We start from the raw sequence: 10,601 nt of genomic DNA, 5'->3' as shown, positions 1-10,601 counted from the left end.
GGAGGGTCTGGGCTCTCGGGTGCCGAGAGCCGCCTGGGGAGAGGCCCAGGAGCGCCCCAAGCGCTGCGGGGAGGCGGCTTTGGAGTTGCTGTGGTAGCCGCTTAACTCTGGCGATATGGTGGGTCGGGAGCGTCACTCCCGTGGCATGAACGGGTCTGTCCGCTGTGCGGGAAGCCGGGGTGGTGAGCAGCAGCTGGTGGAAGTTGCAGCGAGTCCTTTTGTTTGCGTGGAAAATCTCCAGAGAGCAGCCCTTCTCTCACGCCACGTAGGGTGTTTCCTCGGGGCGGTGAGAGCGTCTCCGCTTTCTGCCTCACCCGGTTACCTTCTCTCGCCCCCAGCCTGGGCCGCGGGCTTGGCTGGAGCCTCGGAGGAGCACTGGCCTGCAGGTGAGGTGTTCGCACCCCTGTCTAGCCATGGGCATGCATGTGTGCCAGCATCGGTTTGGTTTTGAGTCATTCTGGACTCGAAACCCAACTTTGTCCTTACTGATGGATCCTGTAGTGCAGGTTGTGTTAGTTATTGGTTAGGGCCCTGAACTGATTTTGTTCCAGTTTGTTAGGTGTCTTGGGACAAGTGTCTTTCTGGGGTTCGGTTTTCCTTCATAAAGTAAAACTGACCTCCCTAGTGAGGAATATTGATATCAAGGGAGAGTGCAACAGAAGAGTGCTTATCTGTATAATAAGTGATATGGATAGAACTATTTGCCTCTGAAGTGTTGCGCTTGTATTTATATATGACAAAATATACAATTTATAGTGTAACTAATATTAAGTATAAATATTTGATGTATTTGTATTATAATATATGTCAGTCCTCTGGTAAATGCTACACCTGCATGACCTTTCTCAAGTTTTGAAAGGTCCCACAGATTCTAGGGATATGCTGCATGTTATGCGCTGATGTCTCATGTTGATGTTATTCCAGCTCTAAATGTCTGTGCAGCTTCAATGTGCAAGTTGAGGGGCTGCTGTGGAAATAAAATACTCTGATAAAAATGTAAGTAACAATTAAATATAGTGTACTCCGGAAAAAATTAAAAAATGATGAAAAGGCTGTCAGTGGGAAGTGTTTCCATGCCACTCACCTTGGTGAAACTAGCATGTCAAGTTTCATTTAATATATAGTTGTTAAATGGATTAACCATCTTCTTACTTCACCTTTCTCCTCAGTTGTTGAATTACATACCTTGCATCTTTGTTCACAGGAAGTTCATGAAGTGGATCATGGTCTTATTAGCCAGCTACTTGCCGATTCAGAGGAGACTCTTAGTTCGTGCACAGAGAAAATGCAGGGTCCTGCTCAATATAGCTGGAGTGCTGACTGGAGCTTTTGGGTAATGTGTTTTATCTCTTTTCTAATTTGTGTTTTGTTTATAAAGATAATATATGTATATTTTAATTTATATGTGTGTATATGTACTAGCTTTATATCCACAGTTCTCAAGTTGCTTTGTAGTCATGAATTAGTAAAGCATTCTCCACCCATGTAGTGAGGTAGGTAATTTTATCATTATCAGCTTACTAAAGTGTAAGCTGAGACTGAGGGGGGGTGTGAAGTTGTTTACCTGATGTCACGTATTAAGTTCGTGACAGGACTTCTGGCTTCTGTGCTCAGTCCTGTCTCCCAGTTCCTTGCATGGTTCATTAACCTGTCCAATGTCTCTTTATGCTTTTAGAAAGACATTGTTGATGCTTTTTGACAGTAAGAGCTGAATTTTGATTCTCAGTGTTGGGTAGTTCTGATGTGCTTTCCTAGTGTCTTGTTTTTGTCAAGTAAACACATTTGTTTTCCACAAGAGTAAATAAGCTTCCTGTGTTCTGTGTGAAGAATGGGATTTGTGAATAAGAAGGACAGAAAGGAGGGGTTAAATTTTGCTCCTCTCCAGGGAGATGCCTCACTGGAAGTAGAGAGTGTGGTCTTTAATACTCTTATCATGCTTTTGATGGATTTTTCTGTGCCCCCCCACCCCCCCCATTGCCATGAGAGAAGGTAAACTTATGGGTGTAGACTTAGAGTGTATGTTTTGCTGTTGGTTTGGTGGATGGGTTGCTGCTGTTAGATAGGAAAGGGGAACCTTGTGTGTTCAGCCACAGGCAGGGTAATACCTGATCTCGTGAGAGACTTGGATTCCCTTCCTCACAGCTCTGACAGTGTGACTCAGTTTCTGCATCAGGTGGCCTCAGTAAATTGGCATGCTTCAGCTTGTGCATAGGAACATCATCTGGACTACCATGTCCTTGTCCTGATGAGGTCATCAGAGTGTTCATTGTGCTCAGCAGGTGAAATATTAAGTAACTAGCAAATGCCATAGGGAATCTGTGGCAGAGCTGCGAGCAGAACTGGGGGATCAGATGTCCCAACTCCTTATGTATAAATCTAGTTTGTATGTCTTTTCATCCCTCCTATTCAAACTAAGCGGATGTCCTAATGGTCAGAACATTGATTTTGCATCTCAGGCCCTAGCATAAACTTCCTCCAAAATGCATGTGTACTTTTAAACTGAGCAACAGTGGTCTGGAGCCAATGGAAATGGGACAGGCCGAATGAATCCCAGTAGGTCATAGAATTGTGTTGCTAGGGAGTGAGTGCTTGGATCATTCAGTATTTTCTCCACTGTTCCTACAGTGACAAAGACAATACGGGGCCGTTCTGCCTGTGCCCAGCTGTATCTCTGTACTTGAATTGATAGCAAATTATGCTGCGCAGACATTGTAACTGCCAGCTATGCTCTCATTAGATGGCAAATTAGACTGTGTAAACTAACTCTTGATGGTTTGTATACAACCGTCAATGCAGTTGGTAGTTTCTGTGAGGAAGAAACCTGTTTAGGTCTTGGGGTCAGTTTGTTGGACTTGCAGTTAGCAACTTGGTCTTCCTTGATAAGCTTGGCAATCTAAAAGTCAGTAAAGTATAATATATGAAGAATACAATTGTGCTATTGGCTTTGCATTTTTAGGTTTGAGACACATGCTGAAGATTAGAAGTTTCTCTGAACAGAGGGTGCAGGGTATTGTGTGTCCTCACAGTGCTACTTTCTGCTTCCCGTAGTAATGCATGCCTGTAACTTCAGGGGAATGGGATTCTTCAGTGCAGTGGCGGCCGCTAAGAGAGTGTGAGTTGTTCTCCGATATGATTAAATGGTTGCCTTCTGCCTATGATTTATTCTTCTAGACCTCAGTATTTGTTTGAAGTTAGCGTTTATCTGGTTCTGCAAATATGACCTTGCGGTGCAAACAAAGGAATTGTGTAAATACTTGCCTCTTGTAAGATACTGCTGTGGCTTGTAAAGTTCTAGCTGTACTGTTTACGTCACTGATTAGTTTTAAAAGCCTCTATCAGTCTGGTTATAGGAGGCTGTAGTACTCATTTTCTCAGCTTCAAGGGGACTGAACTTACAAGTGGCAAGAGGCAGAAAGTCACAAATTCGAGGCAAAAATTAAGATCTAATTAAAACCTTATGTCACTGGCATCTTTCCCTGCTCTTCTAGACAGAAAACGTGTTTTAATAACTTGCACGGTTGATGATCAGCTGCTGAGTATATAAACAAATCATTAAAACGCTCTAAATACTGAGTCATAGTAAATGTGTAGGTGATAACACGGAAGTCAGCTTGTTGCAGTGTACAAAGCGTGTGTCACTAACATTTGGCAAAAAACGATCGTAGTGTCCTGTGGCAGGTGTGGATTTGTTATGTTCATTCCTACTCTTAAGTCAGCAGAACTAAGAAATCTCTGCAACAGCAAGGCTAGCCTGCGGTAGCATCCCGGGATCAGCTTTGGTTGCCTGGGTTATTTGCTTTGAGAGGCTGCACGTTTCTGACAACTTTGGTTTGCTCCAAGGATTCATTTCTTCTAAGTATGTACTCTTGCTTCTCTGATGATGGAAGCCAAATGTGGATGTTAGAGCCTGACTGGTTTGACTTCAATTTTTCATGGATTTGAGTGGGAGTAGGCAGTTGTGCCATGCCTCTGGAAGTCAGGCCAGGTATCATGAATGCTCAATAGGTGCTGTGAGCACATGTAATTAGCAGCAAGCTTGGGTTGGGAGACTCTGGGATATAATCTCTTTCCTGACTGTGGTGAGTGGGGAGAAGGAAGGGTAGCAGGAAAATTAGCAGGGAAGGAAGAAAAGAAGAGAATCCCACTATGCATAATTTTTCCCCATCTCTAAAAAAAAAAAAAAATAATACTTTGGATAGCTTTACTGGAAAAATTTTGAGCAAGTAACACTACCAGTTTAAGAATTGCTTACAGTAGTACAGAAAATTAATTCTAACTGCTGTTTAAGGTGGGTTTTTTTGAGTGGCTTTTTTTTTTTAAGACTGTTTGCTGGAGGTGGACAAAGCTAGACTTTTATAACCTCATGGGAGGAAGTAAAAAACTTGCTTGCAAACTTAATCTCAGGGGTTTTCCTCTTTACTGGAACCTGTAAAGCTTGCATCTACTTTTGATTAAATGCTTCTAGTTTTGGCAACTGCAAATAGAAATGATGAAAGTCAAATATGCTTTGGAAATTAAGTTGCATCTGGAAGCCCTATCTCAAGATCCTGAGTTCACTTTTTATCCTTTTTACACTCTTCATATTGAAATATAATTAAACTTAATATCCTTGGAAGAAGAAACCCGTGAAAATCTTTAAGTGTTCTTCTACTGTAATGAAGAAGGTAAAGGTGAATGAGGAAGCTAATGAAAAGGATCCTTGCGTCAAAAGTGAAGGTGTTCTGTCTGGGGACTCTAGTTTCTCTTAAGAAACAGTCAAAGAAAGTTCACAATAAGAAGAATGCCTGTGGAAAGAAAGAACAAAAAAGTAAGTCCTTCCCTTGCAATGAAAAGGTAGGTGGAAAGAATTGAAATCAAATGAGCATCTCTCAGAAAATTGCTTTTATCTGGGAGGCTTGTTTAAGAATTTGGACATGTGAGGTGCCAAGAAGGCGTTGGAAATAAAATAATAAAAGAGGCTTTAAAAAAGCCAGTTTGATTGCAATGTAAGTCAGTTTAAAGGGTTAGTCAGTGTGAAGGTGTACAATAGAAGCAAACAAATGATACAGTGAAAAGTGAAAGTAAGCCTTTTATTTTTCACAATACAAGAACAAGTGAGGTTGCACAAGATTTGGAAAAGGATTTTGAATTTTGATAAACGTGGATTTGGTTTCTATGAGAGAGCTAGTCTGTGGGAGCGTGTGAGAATATGTATGCCAAGAATATGATAAACATACATGACTCAAACCTGCACAGGAGGGGTGCAGATACACATTACAATTTGGAAGATGATAACGCAGCACAGATACAAGTTGACGTACTTTGGGGCCCAAGACTAGTAAGGGTTAGATGAAATATTTCTTGTATCTATAGTTGTTTGAATGCTCCTTCCACCTTTCTCTGAAGACTCATGTTCATGCTGGGAATGGTTTACTGGGCTTGTTAAATTGGTAACTATGTTTTGGCAGACTGAAATTTACGGCCCTCTGACAGTTGCTTCATCTCTTGTGTTGTATACTTGGTATGTTACTTCTGAAGAAAGCTTTTCTCATCTGTGCCTCCAAGTGCTTGGGTTGTGAAGAAGAGACATCACAGCTTGTGACATCGGAGGAGGATTTTTAGCCTCCTTTTTATTTGCTTGTATGAAGGAGTCTGCTGAGGAGGATGAGAATTGGATAAATGCTATAGGTCTCTGAAGAGAATAAAAATCTTAAGCACACTTACACTGTTTTGTCTGAAATGTTGTACCTTTAGTATAAATAGCTTTTGCTGTACTTGTAGCACTAGTACATTGTTTGTTTACCCATCTGGAATCTCTAGAATAGGTGCTTGTTTTAAGCCCTGTGATAGCACTGATTATACAGAAGCAGTGGTAAGAAAAGATAAACTGTAGTTTGACTAGCCCTTGAACATGGCTGATTAGGCTAAAGTGTTTTTCTGACTTATTTTCACCCTGGGAATCTCCTTATTGCTGTTGGTGCAGCTTCAAACTGAGCACTGGGGTAGATCTGAATGCCATCGAGTTTCAGCCTGTTCTGAACAAAGACTGCCAGTTGGTGCCCTGTCTAAATGAGCTTTCCCCAGCTGCAGCAGTGGGAAGTTCTATATAATGTGAATTATTATTACATACTCCTAAAGAATTAGTCTAGAATCTGAAAGTTAAGTTTAATAGATGAGGAAGAAAATACTTCAGATTTGTGTGATTTACTTATTTTGTAAGTCACTGGGAGCAAAAACATCACAAATGCAATACAGTTCAGAAAATCAGCATGGAGTTGGTTGAATCATGATATCCGTTTTAATGAGAGGGGAGTTCATAGCTTATGGAATGAAAGCTTTAAAAGGCAAATCTAGGAGATGGAAGTTAAGTTCTTTTTTGGTCTTTGGTTTGGTTACAGCTTTGTTGTTCAGTATTTCTGCAAAGAAGCAGTGGTGTAACGTCTTTCAAGTCTGCTACAGGTGAGCTACTTGCATCCTTTTGGAGGGAAGGAAGACAGGTAAACAAAACTGTACAGGATGTGATTATCTAGTGGTACATTGAATTAAGTCATTAGCAGCAGCTAGGAGTAGAAAATTCTCCAGGAGATGTTTAAGAAGAAAAAAAAAATCAAAATCTGAAATCTTTTGTTGAGGTTTAGATGTTTTGGGACACATACTTACCTATCCAAAAACATAAGAGCATTCTAGACAAGAGTGTATGGCTTTTCTGCTAATGACTACTCTGGAAGTTAAATTTTGTTTCATCCTGTGCAGCAGATTGTTATGCACTAATTGAGCTATGTCAAGATTCCTTGGTGATATCGGCAGCGTTTTAGAAATTACATGGAGTAAGTGGGGTTTTTTAGATAGTGCTTTTTTTATTGAAGTTGCTTGCAGGGTCAGTAAAGCTTATACTTGGGATATTCATGCACAAGCTTTAACTTTGGTAAATGTGTTCAGATTGTGTATTTGTTACTGCAACCTCCTAAAGCCCCTAGGGAAATGACGGATAAAGTCATTAAGGACTCCAGCTTGCTCATACAACTTCACAGCTTCTCCTTCTGTTTTCTGCTATGCCTACCCACCAGGACTCAAGATATCACCTTTTGTTCAGAATGAGTGGAGGTATGTGATCATGAACCATGGTGTGTGTGTAGCTCTGATCAGCTTGTACTGATATATATGTCTCCCAATAGCTGGCCCTTTGCATTCCATTTTTGTATAAAGCTGAAGAAAATTAATGTATGGTCTGTCTTTGTTGGGAATGGTTCAATCAAATCTGGTAGCATCTTTTAATATAGAAATGACTAACAGTAAAATCTGCATTTGGTTTCTAAGGTAGAAAAGGAAGAGATCGTTAGATATTTCGTAAGAAAAATACTTTTGGGGCAATTGCTTGATGAGTTCTATTTTCCATGTAATTTCAAATGCAGTAGGACTAATCACAAGCTTGATGAGATGACCAGTGTAATTTATACCAACAGTTCATGTAGTAGGCTACAGTCACTACTGCATTAACTGTGTAACTACTGTTGTAGTTTGTCTAATACGCTCCTACAGATTTTCACCATAGTCCTGATCCAAAATATTTACATATCCTTCTGTGACTTGCTGAAAAGTAAATCGCACAGATCAGTTATGAAATCTGAAGTGCTAAGTGAAAGTGGAGTAAATCTTTTGAGAAGTCATATTTTTTCAAAATATGTCTTGCTATCACTCTTGCTACCAAGAGGATTGTTTTTTTCCTTCATGACCTTTTTTCTGCCCAATATCTGGGGACTGTTACTAAACTTTAAGATAGATTGGAGGTGCCGGAGTCCAGTTCTGGGAGAGTAAGAAGGGAAAAGTGCAACTGAGGTATGCCACTCTCTTGCTTCTGTGTTTAGCTACTTTTGTATTAAGTAATGTTGGTGGGACTTTGCTGCAGGTGAGGAAGATGAGAGTTCAGAAGTAGTGTGTTATAGTTACTTTATTGTATGAGGTGTCCCCCCCCATCCCAAGTCTGGATTTTTTTTTTTTCCCCCTGCTTATTAAATGGATCAAGTAAGTCTAAAGGTAAGCAATTTGAATTTTTTTTCATTACTTAGGCAGCCTGCAGTGAAAGATCAGGTGAAGGAACAGATGTTCTTAACAACTAACATTGGCTAATTGTTTAGCACACATGCTGTAGGAAGAAATATGAGTCAGATGAAACTGTTGTTCAGAAAGGAATGTATTTTTTTATCCAAAAGGAAATCATCTTGACTGAGCTTTTAATTGCCATTGCATCATATTAGTTAGTATACTTATGGCTGTTGAAACCTGGACAACGTAGTTACAGGACTTGAAATTAAACTTGGGAACAGAAAAATTATCTGAGGTAAAGGGTAACTTGGTGTTGGGAGGGTGACAAACTAATTTCAATTACACAATGTTAAAATAGTAACTGCAGAGTTCATACAAACACACTTGGTTTATTTGTGTTAAATTTGTTTTAGAACTTAATGTATCATGGGATTTTGGGGTGTTTTTTGTTTGTTTTTTAATCCTTTAAATCCTTAAAAAAAGAAAGGTTGTTTTTAATCTTAGTAGTTTTATCACCAATTCTTGTGATAAAATTACTAATAAATAAATAAATAAATAAATTGCTTGAATGCTGCGTCTTTGAAGTCGGGAAAGTAGGTACAGATCCACAGTTTTTCCCTAAAATGAAAAGGAGCTAGGCACTTTAGACTCTTGTGAATGTGGCTTGTGCTAGTGTCTTGGGGAGGCAGTATGAAACATGGTCTCTGGCAGAGGCATTACAGGCATAATTTTACTACCAGGTCCAAAGAAGTTGTTGCCAGCTATGGGTGGTATCAATGAGGATGCTGAGTAAATCTGAGATTGGAGCATCTTGCCTCCTGGAAGAGCTAAAAGCACCTTAATTTCCGGCTCAGAGTTGTAAGATATTTTTCTGTGGAAGTGTCCAAAGCTCTTGAACTTTTTGCTTAACCTTCTTATTTAAAATGTAAATGTTTATTTCATCCAAACTCAGAAGTACTTGGTAGCAGTTATATAAATAATTGTATTTGAAACTGAAATTATCAGCCTTATTGCTAATTGCAAACTTCCAGACTTGGGTGTTTAATCAGCTGAAGGTGGTGTTATCTTATAAACAGGAAATGCACTTAAATCAGTTTATGCTGATGCTGCTTTTGAGGCCTGAGTCACAGTGATACCCTGACTTTGGCAGGGCCTTTCTGAGATCACTTTGAGTCCTCTTACTGTCTTTCTGATGGAAAGAAATTGTCAAATATTTTTCTGTATGGATTTGCCTCCCAATATCTTGCTGCTCTTTCAGCACACAAAGATTCCTTGTCATGTATCCTAGCTTTGCTTTGGGAAGGCAGAATAGTTGCCTGTTTTTCTGGTGAAACTAGTTCCTGCTATTTACATATGTAGCTGGTCTTGACAACAGAACTGTGGGCCATCTAAAGTGCCACCACCCATCTAGGTGCACAAAGACAACCGCTTATTCCTATCGAGCAGTTGTGGCTGGCAAAATGACTGTAATTGAACACAGTGGGGCCGTATTTATCTTCTCCTTTCAGGCATTCAGATTTAAATCTGATTATAAGAATGATTAAAATGCCTTGAAATGCATTTTTCTGTTTCTTCTTTCAGCTTCCTCAGTAGGGCTGTGCTAGGAGAGGGATTTCTCTTCCCTGCTGTTGAGTGAGTCATTAGCTCTATCTTCAGCCAAGTGCCCAAGGGGATACCATGTGTAGGAGGCTGGGCCTTCAGTGAGCGAGGTGGATGTAGCATAGAGACACCTGCCTCGTCTCCTGTAGCTCTGAAACTGTATGTGTGTTGTGATAACTTCTAGGGACACAGTCTTGCAGCTGAGGATGGGTGGGTGGTGCCACACAGCAAAGAGGGAATCCGCAGCCCCTTGCTGCTGTAGTGGTTCGTGGTCTGTGTGAGGTCAGGTTTGTATGCAGCCTGCTGTTTCCTATGTAATCCTCCTCGCTTCCAGAACGGTCCCCTACACAGACTGCAGCCTGACTTCATTTAGTTATTTGCAGAAACGCAGCAGACAGGTCCTAGAAAAGACACATAGAAGGGAACAGACGGCACAAAGAAAGCAGAGTGGACGTGTGAAAACAGCAGGCAGAGAGGTCTGACGGGCATGCAAAGCCCTATGTCCCTTGCCTCAAAGTGTCTGCTCTGTGCCTATGAAGAACTGAGCTCTGGGCAGCTGGTTGAAGGGGTGGGTGGTAGTGTACTCATTTTGGGAGCTTGGTTGTGCATGAAGCATGCCCTGATGTCCTCCCCTCATTGCTCTGGAGCTCAGACTGAGGAGGTCTCTTAGCAAGGGCTTGACTTATAAAGCAGACAATGGCCAAGTCTTGTGTGAGAGTAGATTTGGGTCCTCACCAAGTTACCAGGTGTAGATAGAGTATATCTTTAAGGCTGGTGCACAGTCTGTGCATGGGCTGTAGCCTTCAGTGACGCAGAGGAGGAGCTCTGGGTATTGCATGCTCCTTTCCAAGCTGGTGTTTCCCTGGTGATGGCACTTTCCTCTGCTGTCCCCTTTGTGACTTTTGTGAACTTGAAATGACCTATGCTACTGCAGTCTGCTTCCCAAAATCCATTTATAGTGATTTTTAGTTTGTAGCTGG

General features: G+C 40.9%; 1 protein-coding gene across 3 annotated transcripts in view; it reads left to right on the top strand.

The window, feature by feature from the left end:
* Nucleotides 1–1,142: 1,142 nt before the first annotated feature.
* Nucleotides 1,143–10,601, top strand: part of GRAMD1C (GRAM domain containing 1C) — a 53,524-nt gene continuing 44,065 nt past the window's right edge. For 2 of the 3 annotated variants that reach the window (XR_658097.2, XM_009289673.2), the window contains exon 1: nucleotides 1,211–1,333. Coding sequence is in view for 2 of the 3 variants with exons in the window: in XM_009289673.2 (XP_009287948.1) it covers nucleotides 1,286–1,333 (48 nt within the window). In the remaining variant the exon portion in view is untranslated. Of the gene's footprint in view, nucleotides 1,334–10,601 lie in introns of all 3 variants that reach the window. The other variant, XM_009289672.2, reaches the window with a different exon arrangement.

Source organism: Aptenodytes forsteri, unplaced genomic scaffold (genome assembly GCF_000699145.1).
Source record: "Aptenodytes forsteri isolate BGI_AS27 unplaced genomic scaffold, ASM69914v1 Scaffold61, whole genome shotgun sequence".
Lineage (NCBI taxonomy): Eukaryota > Metazoa > Chordata > Aves > Sphenisciformes > Spheniscidae > Aptenodytes > Aptenodytes forsteri.
The sequence above is the reverse complement of the archived record's forward strand: the minus strand, read 5'-3'. Positions and strand labels throughout refer to the sequence as shown.